At 45.5% G+C, this 20,782-nt stretch overlaps 1 protein-coding gene across 1 annotated transcript in view; it reads left to right on the plus strand.

Moving 5' to 3' along the window:
• grin3bb (glutamate receptor, ionotropic, N-methyl-D-aspartate 3Bb) overlaps positions 1-20,782 on the plus strand; it is a gene marked incomplete at both ends in the record, with an annotated part of 49,700 nt that overhangs the window by 21,927 nt on the left and 6,991 nt on the right. The window contains 4 exons of the mRNA XM_083970951.1: positions 7,633-8,294; positions 11,838-12,930; positions 17,116-17,261; positions 18,760-18,875. Coding sequence (XP_083827077.1) covers positions 7,633-8,294; positions 11,838-12,930; positions 17,116-17,261; positions 18,760-18,875 — 2,017 coding nt within the window. The remainder of the gene's footprint in view (positions 1-7,632; positions 8,295-11,837; positions 12,931-17,115; positions 17,262-18,759; positions 18,876-20,782) is intronic.

Raw genomic sequence — 20,782 nt, forward strand, 5'->3', positions numbered from 1 at the left:
TCCGATAATCGGTTAAAGACGAAGGATGGACGTCCTTTAGTACAAATTTAGTACAAAAATGAACACTTAAATTGCAAGAAAACAATTCGATGATAAACCAACATGATCACAAAACAGCACATTACGTCATTACACACAGCTTTTTATTCGATTTAAAGGTCTAAGTACTTGAACCGGCGTTACACACATTAATATTTTTATCAATCTTCAGATAATTCGATCGACAAGTGGATGGAAACATGGTTAGTGACGCATCAGAACACATCAGTTGATTATATGATAGAAATAAATGTGTGAGTGACAGGAAGCCCGATGTTTATTCCTTTACTTTATTCTCCAGTTCTCACATCTGTTTCTATGCAGACGACTCTCACATCTGTTCCAGTATCACACACGCCCGAGGAAACATCTGGGCCACAGACATTAATCCTTTAGGGCCGTCTTTGAATACTTTTCATTTTTACCTTTATATTACACCACATAAAAGAATGTTCACCCATGTTTGGTATCTTTTTTTTCTCCAGCACAAATTCACCTTTATGATTTCCCAATATCTTTTTCATTTTAATCTACTTCATTAACATATTGGGCCAAAACAATTCAGTAGAATCAGCTGATTCCACCCTTTTTTTCTGTTTTTGTAAAATGACGACAAATACTTTACTTTATTTGTTTATTTGGATATGACAGTGCACATTAATGGACAAAAACATGTAAATGTGCCGGATTATAGCAGGATGCTAATTTCCGTCCAGAGTCCCATAGACATAAAAACAGTTCAATAACAGTACACATTACACATAATAATGTAGACAACACAAAAAGGCAACTATGACAATGAAGAACAACAAAAGAAAGTCGCCTGCCCATCTCATCTCACTTATACGCTCAGATAAATATTTGTGTACTATCAAATTAAAACGATCAAATCTCTGCTTTTTATATCAATGTCAAACAAACAAAAAACAACAACTATATTTTTGTTGCGCCGCTTTGAAAACGTCACATAATCAGAGACCCATCTGTCACTCAAGCTTCTTCTTCTCAGCTGTATCCTCCTCCCTCTTGTCTGTAACAACATCTATTGCACCCGTCCGTCCTGGGTGAGGGATCCCTCCTCTGTTGCTCACCCTGAGGTTTCTCCAATATTTCCCTGTTAAAAGGGTTTTCCTAGAGTTTTTCCTCAGTGGATGTGAGGGTCTAAGGACAGAGGATGTTGTTACGATGCCATGTAAAGCCCTTTGAGACAAACTGTTTGTAAAAACGAGCTATACAAATAAAATTGCCTTGCCTCCTCCTCCCTCCTCCTTGGTACATCGTCACCTGTTCGGTCTCATCTTCACCGTCAGCTGTTTGTTCGGTTTCTTCTGTGTGAATGAAACCAGGTTTGTGTTTCAGCCGAGGATCCTTTCATCTCTTCTGGCGTTTCATCTCCTTCTCTTAATATTTTATTCAGACTTTATTGAATCACCTTCTTTCTTTCACTCTGATTCCGAGCTTTGATCTCATTTCTGTTTCTCTGTTTTATTGATTCACTTTGTTCCTGAGAGTCGACAACAGACCCACATAGAGTTTCAACAGACCTACAACACTTTGGAAACTTATTTGGTATTAATGCTCCCGACCGCTGTTCAGCCAGTTTTGTGAGCGTAATCTCTCCTGACACGGTTTCTGTCTGTGGTGGCGAGTGTTTCTCTACCTCTGGTCATTTGAAGCTTCATGTTTTTATTGGTTTGCTGTGCAGTCATTTGTCACAAGCCTGAAACTTATTTGTTCAGGTGAAATAGTTCAGATACTTTTTCTTTTCATGTCTTCAAGCTTATAGATGTTTTTTAAAGATATTTCTTTTATACCTTTGTTAAACCAACACTAAGGAACTTTTCAACCTTCATAAAATATTTTCATAACTTTTGTGATGGTACATCGACTTACAACAGGTTGAATGACACCTCTGTCGTGGCCTGAGGGGGTCTGTATCGCTTTCACTGGCACTAAGCAACTTTGAGGAGCATGGTAGGAACCCTGCTCTCACTTAAGTTTCACTTTCACTTTAGCGAGTCACGACGAGGAGGGAGCAGCAATGCTGCACCTTTCTGTCGGATTGTGTATGTGTGTTTACTGTGAAATGATCCGCTGGTAACAGAAACGCAATTTGGACGTCTTCTGTTAATTTCCATGCACCGGGAGATCAGGATGTTTACGGCGCTACGCACTAGTGCTCATGGGCAATGGAGTCTTCCTTCAGGCAAAACACTACCGCTTTGGTCCACTGGCGCCGCCAAACTCAACCAAAACTGAAAGTTCTTTAGTACTGCTTTAAATAGAAACAGTGAAGAGAGACAGGAGAGACAGGAGAGAGACTGGGGGAATGATTTGCAGTAAAGGTCGTCTCAGTCGGGAATTGAACCAGCAATCATATGCCAACATGTACTCTAACCTCTCAACCATCAAGCATAATAAAGGTTAGAGGAGTTTGATATTCAGCTTTGACTCTCAGTGCCATGTTGGGAAAAACACCCACAGCCAAATGGTTCAAGGTGCAGAGACCAGTTCCAGTCTGGTTCTGTTGGTCTGGTCCAGTCCAGAGGCTTCATTTATAAAATTGTGCATAGGATCATTACTAGAAGTGTACGTACGCCCAAAAGCCAAGGTGCGTGCGCCAAAATATATTCAGATTTTAAAAACCCTGCGTTCGCATGCTTGTAATCATAAATCACAGAGTGTCTACAGGTGTGTGCAGCTGAATCGGCTTCACGTCGCCCTGCACGCTCTTTTTTAACTGTAGATGGTCAATGCAAACCACCTCGGGAATGTGTTCTGCATATAAATGAGCCTGACGTGATCTTGTTCTGTTGTTGTTTGGAATATTGGCTGCAGGTGCAGAAATACGCACGGGGCTCACCGCTGTATTTATACATTTACAGTAATTAGACTGATCGATAAAACTTTGAATAATTAGCTGAATCAGTTAGTGGTATCCTCAATCCTGAAATACATTCTGAATTGAATTGAATTAACTTTATTGATCCCCCGAGGAGGGAAATTTGTTTGTCCCAGCACCACATAACAATAGAAGGCAAAAACACAATATACATATAAATAGACAGATAAATACCCTCGGCACACACACAACATTCATTCAGTGAAGAATGAACAAACGTGACACTTTTCTTTATGTTGGTTTTTGTGATGAACAGCATGAAGTAGAATTGATAACAAGGAAACAGAACGTAATGATTGTGTGAACAATTACTGGCTTTTTTCCCCCCCTGGCTTTGAGATTTAATTGACTCTCAATCATATGTTCACAGTATCTGAGGAAAATATCTAGTTATTGACAGCACGTTAGGACTGGATGCTTTATTCCGTTCTCTCCTTCCCCTGTGCTCTGGGAGTGGACAACATGACGGAGAGACGGTGGTGATTAGGGGTGTCACGATTCTCCAAATCCTCGATTCTATTTGATTTTCGATTTTAGGGTCACGATTCGATTCGATTCTCGATTCTTTTTCTTTTTCTTACAGCACAGACGCCTATATTCCATTTTCAGACTAGTCAAGTCTACAATCATTGGTTTTATTCATCAAATTTTATACAGAAAATCTTATTTCAAAAGATGGGCTACATATAAGTGATGCATTTTCCATAATGTATCACATTAGGCACTATGGTCAAATCGTCGGGGTGATCGTCGATCCTCTCTTTGACTTCGATGCTTGAGACCATGACGTAATTTCTTGATTTTGAAGTTCTAGTTCGATTCCAAGTAGATGTTTCTGAAACAATGACTCAGTCCAATGCAAAATAACACTGTTGAATTAAATCATGGCTTTAACGCACGATACGGGTTGAAATTAACTGTGTGACGGGCGAAAATAAAAACATGATTGTTATTCTCATTCTACATTTCTTCAATCTGACTTCAATTCACCACCGCCTGTGTCGCCAGTTCCCCTTTTCTTCCAAACTATGAGTACGCATGAGTCAGAGTTTGCTTAGGGGTGCGCACATCTTCCCGTCAAGTTGTTTTTCTTTGCATCGGGAAAGTGACGTACGCCACTTTCAGGCCCCGTTTTGTGTACACCAGGTTTATAAATGAGGCCCCCGGTCTTTTGGTTGGTCTGTCCCATCCTGGGTCTGTTGGTTTTTTGGTCTGTTGGTTTGTCTGTATGTTCCAGTCTAGATCTGTTGATCTGCTCTGTAGAGACTCTGATCTTCAGTAGTTGATGCTGTTGTATAATCTTTAGTATTTCTGATACAGGATCATGTGACAGACGGTGTGTCTGGTGGATTTGAGCTGCAGTGGTCACTGACCAGGCTGTTCTGGTGGTTGTGAGAGGACGTACTGATCCGAGGTCTGGTTCCTCCACTGACCTGGATATTGATTCTTTGATTGTTATTCTTTGGTAGCAGTGGGTGAGCGCGTGTTTTAAACACCAGTTCTGCTTCAGTCAGTGATTTCCTACATTACCCAGGATGCCCTGGGACAGACGAGCCCTAGGGGTGTGGACCGGTTGTATTCAGCTGTTTAGAGAAATAGTATAAAAGCAGAAACAGTAGCGAGGACTCAGCCGATTTTATTTCTCCTGAGGAAACGTTTCCTGCCTCAGTCGGCAAAACACACAAACTGTTGGAACAAGTTCCTGAGTGAACTCATCGCAACACAATGTTCAATACAGACCAACAACCTGATCACTGACCTGATTAAAGGGATAGTTCACTCAAAATTGAAATTTCACTCATCATCTACTCACCCTCATGTGGACTAAGGGCTGGGAGAAGTTTCAGAGTCCTCCGTGGCTTCTCTGAGTTACAGCGGGGCTCCGTGCAGCACTGCATGTCCATATGACGGTTGAGAACGGAGCTCACTTTTCTTCGTCCAAAAAGACACACCAAAAAACATCCAAATACCTCCATGCTGCTCGTATGTAATGTCCGTCTTGTATTGAAGCCCCGAAATGCGAAATTGTTCAGAAAAAAATTAAATAAGTCTATATTTCAAGCTTGTTTGTAGCAGAAGCTCCTCTTCCCGGTTCGTCAAATTTGGTCGTTATTTGGTGTGTCTTTTTGTTACAACGAAAAGTGGTATCCATTTATCCATTATGGACATGCACTGCTACGCCGAGACCCGCTGTAACTCAGAGAAGCCACGGAGGACTCTGAAACTTCTCCCAGCCCTTAGTCCACATGAGGGGGAGGAGATAATGAGTGAAATTTGAATTTTGGGTGAACTATCCCTTTAAGTAGGAAAAATAAGAAATGGGTGAGGTGAGTCGAGGTGAACGAGCGCCGTCAGATTTCCCATCATGCAGCAGGGTTAATTTATCCTCAGACAGACGTTCTTTTCTTTTCGCAGGTTTGACACTTTAAATCCTTAAAGATCCGCCTGTCAGAGCATCGCCACGGTGACGGAGGACGTGTCCCGCATCGCCATAACAACATAGAGCGAGAGAGAGGGCATCTCTTTGATCTGTAATATCTCTCTCCTGCTCTCTGCCGTTTCTTTTCTTCTCCTGTAGTTTATTGTCGCCAGCTGATTCATTCTGGACGTCCACCTGCAGGGAATCGAACCTGCGACACCTGACGAACGCAGCCTGAGATCAAACCGTCACAGTGTCGCTCTCAATAGGGACAAAAAATTGGTCGCCATGGTGACAGGACTGAACTCACCTGAACCCACCTGAGGTGCAGAGACGAGTTCTATCAGTTCCTCTGGTAGATGGTTCTGTTAAAGCTGTGGTACATTAAGTTTTATTTTACTAAGCTACTGTATAGAACATGGTGACGGTTTCCTGCTGCTTTCCTGCTCGTCTTTGTTGTAGTTTTGTTATTGTATGTTTCTTATTAAAGTGTGAACTGTGGGTCGCTCTAGTAAATGACACTCTCGGAGGCGAGGCTGTTAGGCCGCGTTCAGACTGCCAGCCAAAATCCGATTTTTTGCCCATCCAGATTGGAACTGGATGGCTCTTTTTAAGTCTGAACAGTCCCAAATCACATGAAATCCGATTTTTGCAAAACGGATCGAAACCACCTCCGGGAGGTAGTTTCAGATCGCATTTGGACAGATGCGTCTCAGTCTGAACAGCTCCAAACACTCAAATCGGTTTTGACTGTCCGTGACGTCACTCTCCGCGGCGCTGTCACTGTGTTACAGGTCCCGTGAGCTCCAGTTAAATATCAATTTCCTCCTTGTTACTTTTCTTTTATGCAAACTACCGTGTTGTCGGTGACAGGAATGACGGCGACGGCGCGCTCCCAGCTCTGGGGTGCTGGAGTTTCCCGTCTCTGTGGCTACACACACACACACATGCACACCAGTCTCTCTGGTAGGCTAAACGTACATGTACACACACACCAGGCGGGCTGAGGTTGAAACTAGCGGGGTAGTACGGCTGCAGCACCGGGCAGATCACCGTACTGCAGCTGATCTGCCCGGTGCTGCAGCCGCTGCGTCCGGGAGGCATCGCCTGTCACATACGGCGTAGCCTCCGCTCCGACGTTGTTGCTACAGCAACCTGTCAGATGGGTCAATAATGTGGCCCAGTCTGAACAGAGCCAAATGCGATTTGGACACTTGCTAAAAACAGTGTGGACAGTCAGCCCTAAAAATCGGATATGAGAAGGAATCAGATTTGAATCAGATTTGCCTGCAGTCTGAACGCGGCCTTACTCGTGCTTCACTTTAACTCAACCACAACAAACAGCCAATCAATCACCGAGCACCTGGAATCACAGTCATAGTCGAGCACAGAGTGATCAATCAGATACACCACAGTCTTAAGTGACTTGCCCACTGATGATGTCACGGTTCACAAGGAAAAAACGCGTCGGCCGGTTCAAAGTTGTGTTCGGGAACCAGAACCGTGCCGGAGCCCTGCCAGTGTGAAACTGCTATGTTTGTTCTTCAGTGGTTCTCTGTTGGTTCCTCACTGGTTCTCTGTTGGTTCTTTGTTCCTCACTGGTTCTCTGTTCTCCAGTGGTTCCCCGTTGATCCATCTGTTGGTTCTTTTGTTGGTTCTTCAGTGGTTCTCTGTTCTTCTGTGGTTCTCTGTCGGTGAAATGAATGACTTCAGTGCAGTTTCTTGCTCAACTTTTAAAGAAAATGACAAAGTTTAATTCTTTCAAAGTTGATGCCAACGCCGATTCAAACGATTCCTTTCCATCTTGTCATGTTTTTCACCGTTGCAAGTCTGTCGCTGTCATCGTGTTAAGCCCGCCCAACGACTCTCTAAACAGATAGAGCGCTGTGATTGGTCAACACAAACGGTGTTCGAGACTCAAAAAGTTCCTATGGCTCGTTTCTAGACCCACCTACGGAGCAAAGAGATTTGCTGCCGCTAGGGTGCAGCTAGATTTCTAGGCTAACATATTGCATCAGTTATTACAAAATGCGGGGTTTCTTTTACGAAGAAAATGTAATCATTTGGTGCATTATGTAACAACAATTTCTAGGCTAGGTTATCTGGGCTTTTTATGGATAATTTATTCTGTTCTGTTTATCCTTTGATCCTCTCTAACATGTTTGAACTCTGTTCTCCTGGTTCTCCTCCTCCTGCTGGTTCTCCTCCTCCTGCTGGTCCTCCTCCTCCTGCTGGTTCTCCTCCTCCTGCTGGTCCTCCTGTTCCTGTGTAGAACCAGTTCCATCTCCAGATGACGGCCGGCGTTCCAGAGTCGAGTCTGTCTGACCTCCTCCTGACGGTTCTGCAGCGGTCCGGCTGGCGGGAGGGGACCGTGGTTCTGTGCCAGGGCTGGGAGGAAGCTCGCGGCCTCTTGCGGCTGCTGGAGGGTCGGAGCGGTGCATTGTGGGACGGCGGCGGTGGCGGCGGTGGAGGCGGCGGTCTCTCCTGGCAGCCGCGGGCGCTTCTCAACCTGACGCGTTCGGCCCACGACGACACGCAGATCCACGACTTCCTGTCCCGACACTTCAGACAGAAGCCGCTGCCGGCGCCGGCCACCGTGCTGCTGTTCGGCACCGACCTGCAGTGCGCGGCGGCGGTGCTGCGCAGCGCCCAGGACCTCGGCCTCACGTTACCCACGGTGCACTGGGTGCTGGGCCTGCCGCTCAACCCCGACGCGCTGCACACCATCGGGCTGCCGCTCGGCCTGCTGGCCTACGGGCAGGTGGACCGCAAGCCGCTGGAGTTCTACGTCCGAGACGCCCTGCGGCTCATCAGCAGGGCCGTCGCCGCGGCAACCGCCGTGAGACCGGACCTGGCCCTGATTCAGAACGTGGTGAACTGCTACGACAAACCCGACAAACACGAGGCGCCGTCGTCGGGACACTACCTGTCCAGGTAACTCATTACGTCATCTCATGTCGTCATTAGACGGTGGAACTCAGGGCTCATGATATTAGAGGAACTGGCCCTAACCAGCACATTAAAGGGACAGTTCAACATTTTGGCAAATTCTCCTATCACCATAACCTCTATAGTCATAGCAGTAGGTTCATTACCTTTTATTGTGATTGATGATGATTATTAAAGGGATAGTTCACCCACAATTGAAATTTCACTCATTATCTACTCACCCTCATGTGGACTAAGGGCTGGGAGAAGTTTCAGAGTCCTCCGTGGCTTCTCTGAGTTACAGCGGGGCTCCGTGCAGCGCTGCATGTCCATCCATGCTCTTGTATGTAATGTCCGTCTTGTATTGAAGCCCTGAAATGCGAAATTGTCCCGGAAAAATTAAATAAGTCTATATTTCAAGCTTGTTTTGTAGCGGAAGCTTCTCGAAGCTCCTCTTCCCAGTTCGTCCAAATTTGACGAACCGGGAAGAAGAGCTTCGAGAAGCTTCCACATACGAGCAGCATGGAGGCATTTGGATGTTTTTTGGTGTCTTTTTGCTACGAAGACAGTTGGTATCCATTTGCAACCGTTATATGGACATGCACTGCTACGCCGAGACCCCCTGTAACTCAGAGAAGCCACGGAGGACTCTGAAACTTCTCCCAGCCCTTAGTCCACATGAGGGGGAGGAGATAATGAGTGCTTCATCAGGATGTAAATGTGTCACATTTACATCCTGATGAAGCAAACACTGATGAGTCATGTCTACTGCACTAACTAACATTTAAAGTGTCATACTGCACGTGTATCGTTATTATTTATTATTGATCCATTCCCAGGGATACTCCTGCCACAGCTGCTGCAACAAAAGAGAATGTGAAGAGGATAAAATAAAGATAAATGTATTGTGAATAAATATACAAGATAAATATAGACTATAAGAAACAATATGTTCTTATATAAGAAACAATTGAATATGTAAATGAGAATACAGTTTTTTAGATTGCATTGTCATGTTAGTTGTATCAGTAAAATAAATAGATAGATAAATAAGTTGTGGAGGCGAGGTCTGATAAGTGTAAGGTCAATCTGTTCTTCACATTCATGAACCAGAAACCTGTTCACTGATCAGTTTCATTGATATTTTGTCACTTTTTATATTATATGTTTTGAGTTTTTTCTGGGTTTTTTCAGGCTCACGACGTCAGAGATGCAGTTTGCTTATTTTAATAACTTCTGTTATCAAACCAAGATAAACTAAGTGGCCACAGAGGATTAGTATTCATGTTTGCTGCTGCTGCTGCTGCTGCTGATATAGATAATAATGTGCTAGATTCATAATCAGGGTTCATTATCAGATTTAATTGCGAAATGTTGACGTTTGCTCGTTTAATTTTTGCACAAATGAGTTTCAGTGTTTCAGCCGTTTCAGTCAGCCAGCGAGTGCTTCAGTGACATGTTGTCGAGCCGACGGGCAAGACGGGACGTGAATAAATGGATGTTCGGGAGGTAAATAATCCCAGAGTTGAGGCCTGAAGGACGCCACCGTCAGACCGAAGCCAGTCAGTGAGAACCCACAGGAGGACGGAGGACAAATAAAACGTCTGTTGGTTCATCTCGGTCCAGATCGTCCGGTCACAGCTGCTGCTCGGGGGACGGGTCTCAAACACAGACACCAGAGGCAAAGCTCATAGTTCAGTCACTTCACACATACCGTAGGTCCAGGGATTATGGGATGGTTGTTCAGTGCAAACAGATCCAGGAACAGGCAGAAATCCAATGTGTGATAAACAGACTGAAAGGTCAAAACAGGCAAAAAAAAAAAAAAAAGCAGGAGACGGGAAGTGAAGTGAAGTGAAGTGAGCTGAAGCGCCGAGCTGCAGCCGAGGCGAGAACAGGTTTAACTGCTGCATCACGTTTCCTGACAGAAAAAGATCAAACACATTCACAGTAAATGAAATTTCAGGCTAAGAGATAAAAACCTCTGAGGACGGATTAAACGCTCCAAAGAGAGAAAGGAGAAGAAAAGAAAGAGAAACAGGAATGTAGGAGATTTAATAAGAAGGTCTCAGACGCTCATCACAGTCCATAATCAGTATTTACACTGTTTGTGACGGATCAGGTTTTTTTTTTTTCTATTCGCTTCTCTGACTCTAAAATCCACGTCTGATCTGTGTATTAGAAGAACAAAGATCACCTGATGGTTGTTGACTGTAAAGCCTCAGCAGGTACACAGCACAGGCTTAATGTGTCCTACACAGTTTAGCACAGATCTGATCTACGTGATCCAAAGGAAACTGGTTAGGACAGTGTTTTTCAACCTTTTTTGAGCCACGGCACATTTTGTTCAGTGTTACAAAATGACACAATGCAGCCTAATACAGTAAATATAATACAAATTTTGTCTTTTACAGTGTAGTTAGTTTGTTCTGACTCAGTAATGGACATTGCTAAGCAAGGTCATTGTGCAGGCCTCTGCCCTCTACACCCATTGACATAAAAGAGTCGCTCACCTGCAGCTGCACAGACGAGCTAGAGGAGCGCTCTGCTGTTCTGGTGTGGATTTTCATTTTATTATCGGCAAAAAAGAAGAAAAAAAACAACACATCGTCGAATATCCTCTTAAAGTCCCCCTCCCGCGACCCTTTTTGGTTATTATAAAACATTCTCTGTGGTCTTTAAATTGTGATTATGAAGTTTTTAGCCAAAATCACAAAACCTGTGCCATTTCCCAGGGCTCTTCTTCTGCACAGCACCAGCAGCTCATTAGCAATGCGCCTCTGGAGGGTGGGCGGAGACTGCGCTGCCCCGCCCAGCCACCCCTCTGACCGATTCAGCGCGTTTAGCGTAAAACTGCACACTGGGATTCGATCCCAGACTGGAATATAGTCCTTGTTCACGGTGCAAGCTGCTCTACCAGGTGAGCTATAGAGTATCTGTTATACCGTGACAGCTACACCGAGCTGTCAAGCCTTTACAATCGTTTACGAGCGTCGGTTATCGGTCTAAAAAAAAATTCTAAATATGCATCCCTAGTTTGGATCAATTAAGTTAAATTTGACCATTTTCCACGGCACACCTGATGAACTCTCACGGCACAGTGGTTGAAAAACACTGGGTTAAAGCAGAAGTAAGCGATCCGGTGGTTTTGGCTAACTTCCTGTCAGCCAATGGAGTTAGCAGTCCCCGCCCTCGTCCCTACGTCACCACATTCACGCGCATCCCTTGGCTGCACACACAGAGAGGACCGCCCCTTTATGCCGTTCTCTCTCCTCATTGGATAAAGGTTGTAGGATACAAGGAAAGTTTTCTCCTCGGCTGACAGCAGAGCAGAGTGACTGACGGACCCGTGTTTCAGACCAAACACTCTATGTAAGTGATTGCTGTCGGAAGATATAACTATTTAAGACTTATATTAACACAAATATTCCGCTTACTTCTGCTTTAAGTAAAAAAACACTGGGTTAAGAGGCTGAACCTCAGAGTCTTCCTCAGGCAGAACCGTCTTTTAGAACCAGTCTGACCTGTTGTTTGTCTCCTGTGCTGCAGGTTCCTGTTCAACACGTCGTTCTCTGGTCTGACGGGTCCGGTCCAGGTCCAGCAGAACCAGTCTCAGGTGTTGACCTCGAAGCGGTTCCACATCTGGAGCCTGCGGCGCGACGCTCTCGGCCAGCCCACCTGGGTGACGGTGGGCAGCTGGGAGGGGGGTCGGCTGGAGGTGGAGGACCAGGGAGTCTGGCAGGGACCCAAACACCGGCACCGGGCGGAGGCGTCGGGCGGGAGGACGCGAGGCCGCTGGCGGGCGGGGCTGCCGGTGGCGGGGAGTCGAGTCCGCGTGGTGACTCTGGTCGAACACCCGTTTGTGTTCACGCGGGATGTGGACGACGAAGGCAGCTGCCCGGCCGGCCAGTTCTGCTTGGACGCCGGCACCAACAGCTCGGAGACTCTGGAGCGGTCGTTCCGGGAGGTGGCCGCCGGGAACGGCAGCGTCCTGCCCGCGCACCACAGCAAGTGTTGCTACGGATACTGCATCGACCTGCTGGAGAAGCTGGCCGAGGACCTGGGCTTCGAGTTCGACCTCTACATCGTCGGGGACGGGAAGTACGGCGCGTGGAAGGGCGGCCGCTGGACCGGGCTGGTGGGGGATCTGCTGAACGGCCTGGCGGACATGGCCGTCACCTCCTTCAGCATCAACTCGGCGCGGAGTCAGGTGATCGACTTCACCTCGCCCTTCTTCTCCACCAGCCTCGGCATCCTGGTGAGGAGCAAGGACACGGCGGCGCCCATCGGAGCCTTCATGTGGCCGCTGCACTGGTCCATGTGGGTGGGCATCTTCGTGGCGCTGCACATCACGGCGCTCTTCCTCACGCTGTACGAGTGGAACAGTCCGTTCGGTATGACGCCCCACGGACGCAACAGGGTGCGGGTCTTCTCGTACTCGTCGGCTCTGAACCTGTGCTACGCCATCCTGTTCGGACGCACCGTCTCCTCCAAGACGCCCAAGTGCTGGACGGGCCGGTTCCTGATGAACCTGTGGGCCATCTTCTGTCTGCTGGTGCTGTCCAGCTACACCGCCAACCTGGCCGCCGTCATGGTGGGAGAGAAGACCTTCGAGGAGGTCTCTGGGATCCACGACGCCAAGGTGAGTTCGTGTTTCCAGTCGTCCAGAGCAGAACCGAAGTTTGACACTTCATATACCTCTTTTCCTCCAAACTGGTTCCAGCGCTGGTTTGGTGCTTAAAGGGCAACTTCGTTTTTTTCAACCTGGGCCCTGTTTTCATATGTTTTTCTGTATATGTGAGTGATGGATAATACTTTTATTGAGGTGGCTGCAGTATTGAGCCGGGCAGGCAGCCTGCAGCCCAGCTAACGCTCTTCCACGGGGCAAGTGGCTCCCGTCAAAGTTCGGTAAACGGGCATTTTTTTCAAACTGACAGGCTCAGATAGTTACAATGAGTGTCCGACAACATACTAGAAAGGAAAAATGAACGTATGTCTCTACCTTTAGCTGGAGGTCGCTGTTTGCTGTGATCTGTGTCCAAATCTCACCACGCCAGAAATCTCGTTCTGAAATCTCACGATAACTCGCGGCAAAACACCGGTGGGGAATACTGTTACCTGACTGAGGTGAAGAGAGACGACCGGAGCATTTACAAATTAACAACAAAATGTTGGGCTGCTCTTCGCGCAGCTTTCAAAAGCTGTGACCACTTTGACCGGGATGACTACTGCCAGTCAGAAGAAGAAGAGACGTGCTAAAGGTAGAGACATACGTTAATTTCTCCTTTCTAGTATGTTGTCGGACACTCATTGTAACTATCTGAGCCTGTCAGTGTGAAAAAAATGCCCGTTTATAGGGCGAACTTTGACGGGAGCCACTTGCCCGGTTGAAGAGCGTTAGCTGGGCTGCAGGCTGCCTGCCCGGCTCAATACTGCAGCTACTTCAATAAAAGTATTATCCATCACTCACATATACAGAAAAACATATGAAAACAGGGCCCAGGTTGAAAAAAACCGAAGTTGCCCTTTAACTGGTTCAACTCTGGTGCCTCCAAAGAACCACTTTGCTATTCCACTGATTAGGAGCCAAGTCAGAGCCAGGCTCCCCATCCAGGAGCTGCTCCTGTCCTTGCTGCCTGCTACAGTTATAAACGGACCAGAAAATTAAAACCCAGTCCGACCTGCGGGTGACGTGGAAGCACAGACTTTTAATTAACGATAACTCTAAACCCGGCTGAAAAAAAGAAGGAAAAAGCAGCCGTCTTCGCCGTAATCGCTGCGACCGGCAACTATGTTTGACGGCGATATGTTTTGATACGAGCGTTAGCTGCTGTTAGCCACCGCCTGTAGCTCAGCTAGTTAGCTTCAACTGTGTTTACTGTACATCGATAAACAAACTTAATACGTAAGGGATAACGTGTCTGTATATCTTAGCACTGGTCTTGTTGCTAAGGTAACCCTGCTGCCAGCCCCTGGAAGAACCGGTTCTTATGCTGCGTTCAAGACAACTCGGAAGTTGGAAAAAAACGAGCTCCGAGTTGTAAAAAATTAATTGAACGGCGTCAAACTCTGAAATTACAGGTCGGAAACTCAGGTATCGTATCAGAGCTCCGACTTTCCGACTTGACGTCACAACAACATCAAAACATGGCGGCCCTCGTCTTAAACGGTTAGAATTTAGACATTTTAATTGTCTTTAATTAATTTTTGTGTATTAGTGCAGTAGCCTATATGAAATACGTTTATATTAAGCTTTGATTGTTGTATGGTGTGAAATTGCGGTCCTCGTATGTGACGGAAATAACGTTTAACTGTTATCAAGGCCATAACATTATATGTGCACTCATCTGCAGCGTCTCCTCTCCTCCAAAATAAACATCATTTACTGCTGCATTGATTTTTGGTATTCAGCTATGAGCCACAATACGCCAAACTTCCTTCAGGTATCCATGTTTTTTCTCTTCAGAGTTCCTGCAGCGTGAACGCAATGATGTCGGAAGTTGGAAATTTCCGAGTTGGGAATTACGACCTCCGAGTTGTTATGAACGCAGCATTAGCTCTGGCCCAGCAAGAAGTTGGTGCTGGTCTGGAACCAGTTTTAAGAACCAAGAACCGGTGCTTAGGCGGTGGAAAAGCAAAGAACCGGTGCTAAGCAGGCACTGGCCGGAACCAGCTCGGTGGAAAAGGGCTACATGTAAGAGAGACCAAACTTCCTTACAGGAGCCAGGTAGAAATGTGTGTCTTGCAGTGTTTCCACAGAAGAGGAGTTCGGTCCGAGCTGCTTCTTCATGGTCATCGTTTCCAATGTTCCCGGGCTGTTTTTTGTCCTAATTAGAGTTTGCAGGAGGCAGCGGGAACAGAGAGAGAGGCCGGCTGAGGACGAGCCTCTCGGCCACCAACTCTCTTTGTTCATTCACTCTCTGCTTCCTGTCGGGAAATAATTGCAGATTAAATTTGCTCTGTGAATCACCTGCCTCGCCCTAATTACACTTTTAATTCAGCAGCTGATTGAAGCATGAAACAGGTCTTTGAGTGTTTATTCAGCCGAGGCTGCTGGGAGCTGGGGGGTGGGGTGGGGTGGGGGGCTGGGGGAATAGGAGGGGGTTAACTAGATGTCCATCTGTGTGTGATTAGCTTTTTATTTTTAATGTGCACAGACTCAGAGAGCAGCTCTGATCTACTGCAGCTGCTCATTAAACATGTCATTAGCATCTTCTACAGCAGCTCCTCTCTGCTCCAACCAGCACTGACTCCTTTTCAACTAATCAATACATGTATCTGTCAGTATCAATGGTCTGTTTATTGAGACTGACTGAGCATCAGCTGCTCTTCATCAGGATGAACCAAAAATGATAGTGACAAAAAACATCAACAAGATGAAACGATGCCTTTCACTGGTAAAACTTGTTTTTATGATTAATTTTTTAAGTTTCTGCATGGACGTCAGCTCGTAACCAGGGCAACACAAACTCTGTATGAAGAGACAGAGACGTTTTTTAAGGGGAATTGGTTCTTTGAAAAGGAAAAGGTCACGTCAGTCTAAATGAAGCTGGTTTGGTCACATTGTGTCGCCTTAAAGGGGAATTGCCGTTTTTTACAATCTGCATCTTCAAGCATAAAATCCGATCATTTACTCCCCCAGATAACTTTGGTGTCATTACAAGTCGTCGTCTACAGGGCAGCAGAATGCAGCCTCTAAATAACACATTATCTGCAGAGAAACTCCTTCATTTCACCAATATTTAGTTATGATATGCTAGTGCTATTCTAGCCTTGTAAACCAGCCTCTCGCGGAAATGCATTTCATTTCATTTCTGAGGGAGAGTCTGGCCTCATTCCCCCTGTAAGCGTTTGGGTTGGGCGGGAGCTGGGTGGGAGTAGTAGCGTTGACAGACAACCCCATTCAGCCAATCAGCAAGTTGGTGTAGTGACGGGGCTTTGCACCAGTTGGTCCCTGATTGGCCAACGTGCTGTGTCAATCACAGCGGCGACGCTGATTGGCTCGGCCTTCTGAGGGTTTCAGGCCAAACGCTTACAACGGGGATGAGGCCAGACTCTCCCTCAGAAATGAAATGAATTGCATTTCCGGGAGCGGCTCGTTCATGACTGTGTCATGTCGCTCTTATGACGATACCTTCAATTAAAGTGTTACCGAGTAAATGATCGTATGTTATGCTAGAAATAAGGTCCAGATTGTAAAAAACGGTAATTACCCGACAGACGACACCATGTGACCAAACCAGCTTCATTTAGACTGACGTGACCTTTTCCTTTTCAAAGAACCAATTCCCCTTTACAAACGTCTCTGTCTCTTCATACAGAGTTTGTGTTGCCCTGGTTACGAGCTGACGTCCATGCAGAAACTTATAAAATTAATCATAAAAACAAGTTTTACCAGTGACCAAACCAGCTTTATTTAGCCTGACCTTTTCATTTTTTTCACCACTGCCTAAGTTTGAATCACCCTCACATTCTGAACCTACTCATGCATTTTAACTTTTTTAGCTATATATTTATTTATCGTGTTTTTATACACTATGTTTTTACGCATTTTAGGTAGCTATTTTGTTTTTGTGTTTCTGTGATTTGTGTTTTGTCTTGTGGTTGTTATGTATTTTCCCTTAGCTGCTGCTTGTGACATTTAAAATTTCCCCTTGGGGATTAAATAAAGTTATCTATCTATCTATCTATCTATCTATCTATCTATCTATCTATCTATCTATCTATCTATCTATCTATCTATCTATCTATCTATCTATCTATCTATCTATCTATCTATCTATCTATCTATCTATCTATCTATCTTCCTTCGGTGGTGGTGCGACAGTTGCACCACCCATCCCGGGGTTTCCGTTTTGGGACGGTGAGGGAGAGCAGCGCCGAGGATTACATGAAGAAAAGTTTCCCGGAGATGCACGAGTACATGAGACGCTTCAACGAACCGACTACACCTGAAGGCGTCGCCACCCTCAAGTAAGAGGAAACACGCCACCTGCTGGTTCTGACGTCACACACACACACACACACACACACACACACACACACACACACACACACACACACACACACACACACACACACACACACACACACACACACACACCTGTTCTTTAGTGACCTTCAGCTTTCAGTCAGGCTGAACTCATCACCCATAATCCTCTCTCTCTCTGTCACACACACACACACACACACACACACACACACACACACACACACACACACACACACACACACACACACACACACACACACACACACACACACTCACTTCGGTGATTTCCCTTTTGTTTGTATTGATGTTACCAGCTGACCTGAGAGCTGAACTTTCTGCTCAATTACATCCAATCACAACATTGAGTAAGCCCTCATCCAATCAGAGGCAGGGGGTCGTTTTTTTTTTCTTTCAACATTTGGTTTCTATGGTAACAGACTCCAGGTCACTCCAGAAATGCCAGAGCCACTGACCGACAGCAGCAGGAAGCTGATTGGCTGCTCACATGTGACTCACCTTTCATCAGAAGACGGCAGCAGACCTGTAGCCGCACTCTAGCTGCGCGACCCATGACCCTTTACAGCCCATTTGTCAAATATAATGTAATATAAAATATCATATGCAATATTTCAAATGAACATCAAGCTTCCTGAAAGTTTTTTTTCTCAGACAGACTTTTTCTTCAAATATGAAAAGCAGGGTGATTTTGGTAAAAACCTGTTTAGATTTATTTGTATTCTATGTGAAGAAATGAAAAGAATTCCATTTGCAATAAAAAAAGTATGAAATAGTTAATTTTGTGAATGGTTCAAAGTAGAGCACTGGAAAAGAGAGTAACGACACCACCATCGACTCCCGTGGTAAGGGTTTTGCGCCCCTAGTGGCAGGATATGGGTGTTGCAAAAGCGCCCAGAAAACTCATTCACTCCAATGTATTTGTGTTGCCCACCTGCTTGTAAATTGATGAAAACGGCCGTGTTTTTGTTTTTAGGTGTCTTGGTCATATCAAATTATACTTATAATTTGTTTATTACAAAATGTAGATTGAAACATTAATGTAGACAACTGTTTTTTTTGTGTTTATCTGTAAAGGATCCTCAATGATGCTATTAACGTGAGTGATCTATAAATGTCCAATACCACCCTTGCTCATTCACCAACAATGCAGAGATGTCAGTTCTTGGGCGCTTTTGCAATACCCATATTCCTCCACCAGGAGGCGCTTCCATTGAACCAATGCGTGTCGTTACTCTCTTTTCCAGTGCTCTAGTTCAATGGATGTCAGGCTGAACGGTTGGCCCCCCACACATTTTCACCTCAGCAAATCTGGCCCTCTTTGCAAGAAGTTTGGACACCCCTGACCTAGCGTCTCCATTGCCCCCCAATTAAGTTTCTCATAGTAATCGAACAGTTCCTGAGACCCCTGGTGACACTTTTGCCGCCGTGGTTGCCGTGGTAACGTGTCTCTCTGTGTTGAAGGACAGATCCTCCTCAGCTCGACGCCTTCATCATGGACAAAGCTCTGCTGGACTACGAAGTCTCCATCGACGCCGACTGCAAACTGGCCACGGTCGGGAAGCCGTTCGCCATCGAAGGTAAACGCGGTGTTTGAAATAAATATGTGACGTCATTGAAATACCATCCACTGCCACACTAAGTTTAGTGTCACTGAACTGAAAGACTGTAATGTTTAATTGTTATCCAGCCTAATGCCACTGTCACAATCATTCACTCCAAAGTGTTGAAAGTCCAAGCCAAAGTGTTATGATCTCTAGACAAGCAACTTTTAGTCCAGACCTAGTAGGCCTATACCTAATCATAACACATGATGCATGAAACTGACACAGAATTGAAACGAATCAGCATCCAGTGGAAATTGCCCGTTACTTTGCTACACCTCTGCCTGGCCATGTGCATTTGTTGACAACCGAAGCCGTCAAAAAATCAATAGTACATCGCCATGTGCATTTGTTTACAACAAAGCCGTCAAAAAATCAATAGTACATCGCCATGTGCATTTGTTTACAACAAAGCCGGTCAAAAAAAAACAATAGATGGAACTGTGGATATATACGATGTTAGACGTGTATATTTGTGTAGTCATAAACAAAAGAATGCAGATTACGGAGCGAGTTTGTGTGGCGGTGCTGCAGAGAGGACAGCTGGGACACTGGGGGGCGGCGACCAGGTAACTACACTCATGTTGCAAGGTTTTCAGACCAGGTGGAAGGCAGAGAGCCTCCGTTCTCACTCATAACAAGTTACAAGTCATGTAGTTAAAGGGATAGTTCAAGATTTTGGCAAATTGGCCCATTGCCATAATCGCTATAGTCATAGTGGGTTCGTTACCTTTAATTGTCGGTGCAAGCTATTTTTAGAACGGCGGAGCAGAGCCGTGAGCTGCTCAGGGCTATGCTATGGAGGCTAAGGGAATTTCTTGGTTTCCCTCATCAAACTCATCAAATACACAACCCAACAACTCAAAAGCTGTTGTGGACAAGTTGTGAGCTGCACATTCACCACGCTATGAGATAATAACACAACGTTACCAGACAGAGTTGTTTTAGAGGGAAATTCATGCAAAACCGCTGATGCGCGTTGCGTTCAGGGATAGTTTTTCAGCAAGCAGACTCATTTACCTCGAAAACGGCTCCGTTTCGTAACGTTCCATTATTACCTCATAGCGTGGTGAATGTGCAGGTCACAACTTGTCCACAAAAGCGTTTTGGAGTTTTGGGATTTTGTATTTGATGAGTTTGATGAGGGAAACCAAGAAATTCCTTTAGCCTCCGTAGCGTAGCTCTGAGCAGCTCACGGCTCTGCTCCGCCGTTCTAAAAATAGCTTGCACCGACAAATAAATGTAACGAACCTACTGCTATGACTATAGCGATTATGGCAATGGGCCAATTTGCCAAAATCTTGAACTATCCCTTTAACAATCACTATTACTCCAGAGCTTTTTAATTAAGGTGAAAATGTAGCATAGCCACGGGAAAAATCCAGCTTAGTTCCTCTCAAAAAAAAAAAAAAAAAAAAAAGACTGGGGGGACGCCGCACCCTCATGTCCAACGACCGCTACACCACTGGGTTCAGGTTCGGGTCCAGGCTGGGGGGTTGGTGTTGCTGTCAGCTGCCTGTGTGTGTCTGTGGGTTTTTCTTCAGTTCCCTTCTTCTTCTCAGTCTTGAATGTTTTATTTTTCCCAGAAACATGTTTCAAGAAGTTTCATCATCTCGACCAATCAGAAAAGAGCAACAGCCCTCCACTCCCCCCACCCCCACCCCCCTAGTTAAACAATTTAGAGACTGACACTGAGTTGTTTCCTCGGCGGGCTCCTGTTTGTTGTTCTGTCTTGTGTTAGTACGACATGTTTTCTTAACAACACGAGGTGTAATGATGCTGATAATAACCAGAACAGTTTTATTTATTGAGCGCCATCAGTCCTGTATGACATCATCATGAGTCAAGTGTGAACACAGATACAAACAGAAGGTAAAGTGACG

This window comes from Trachurus trachurus (genome assembly GCF_905171665.1).
Source record: "Trachurus trachurus genome assembly, chromosome: 4".
NCBI lineage: Eukaryota > Metazoa > Chordata > Actinopteri > Carangiformes > Carangidae > Trachurus > Trachurus trachurus.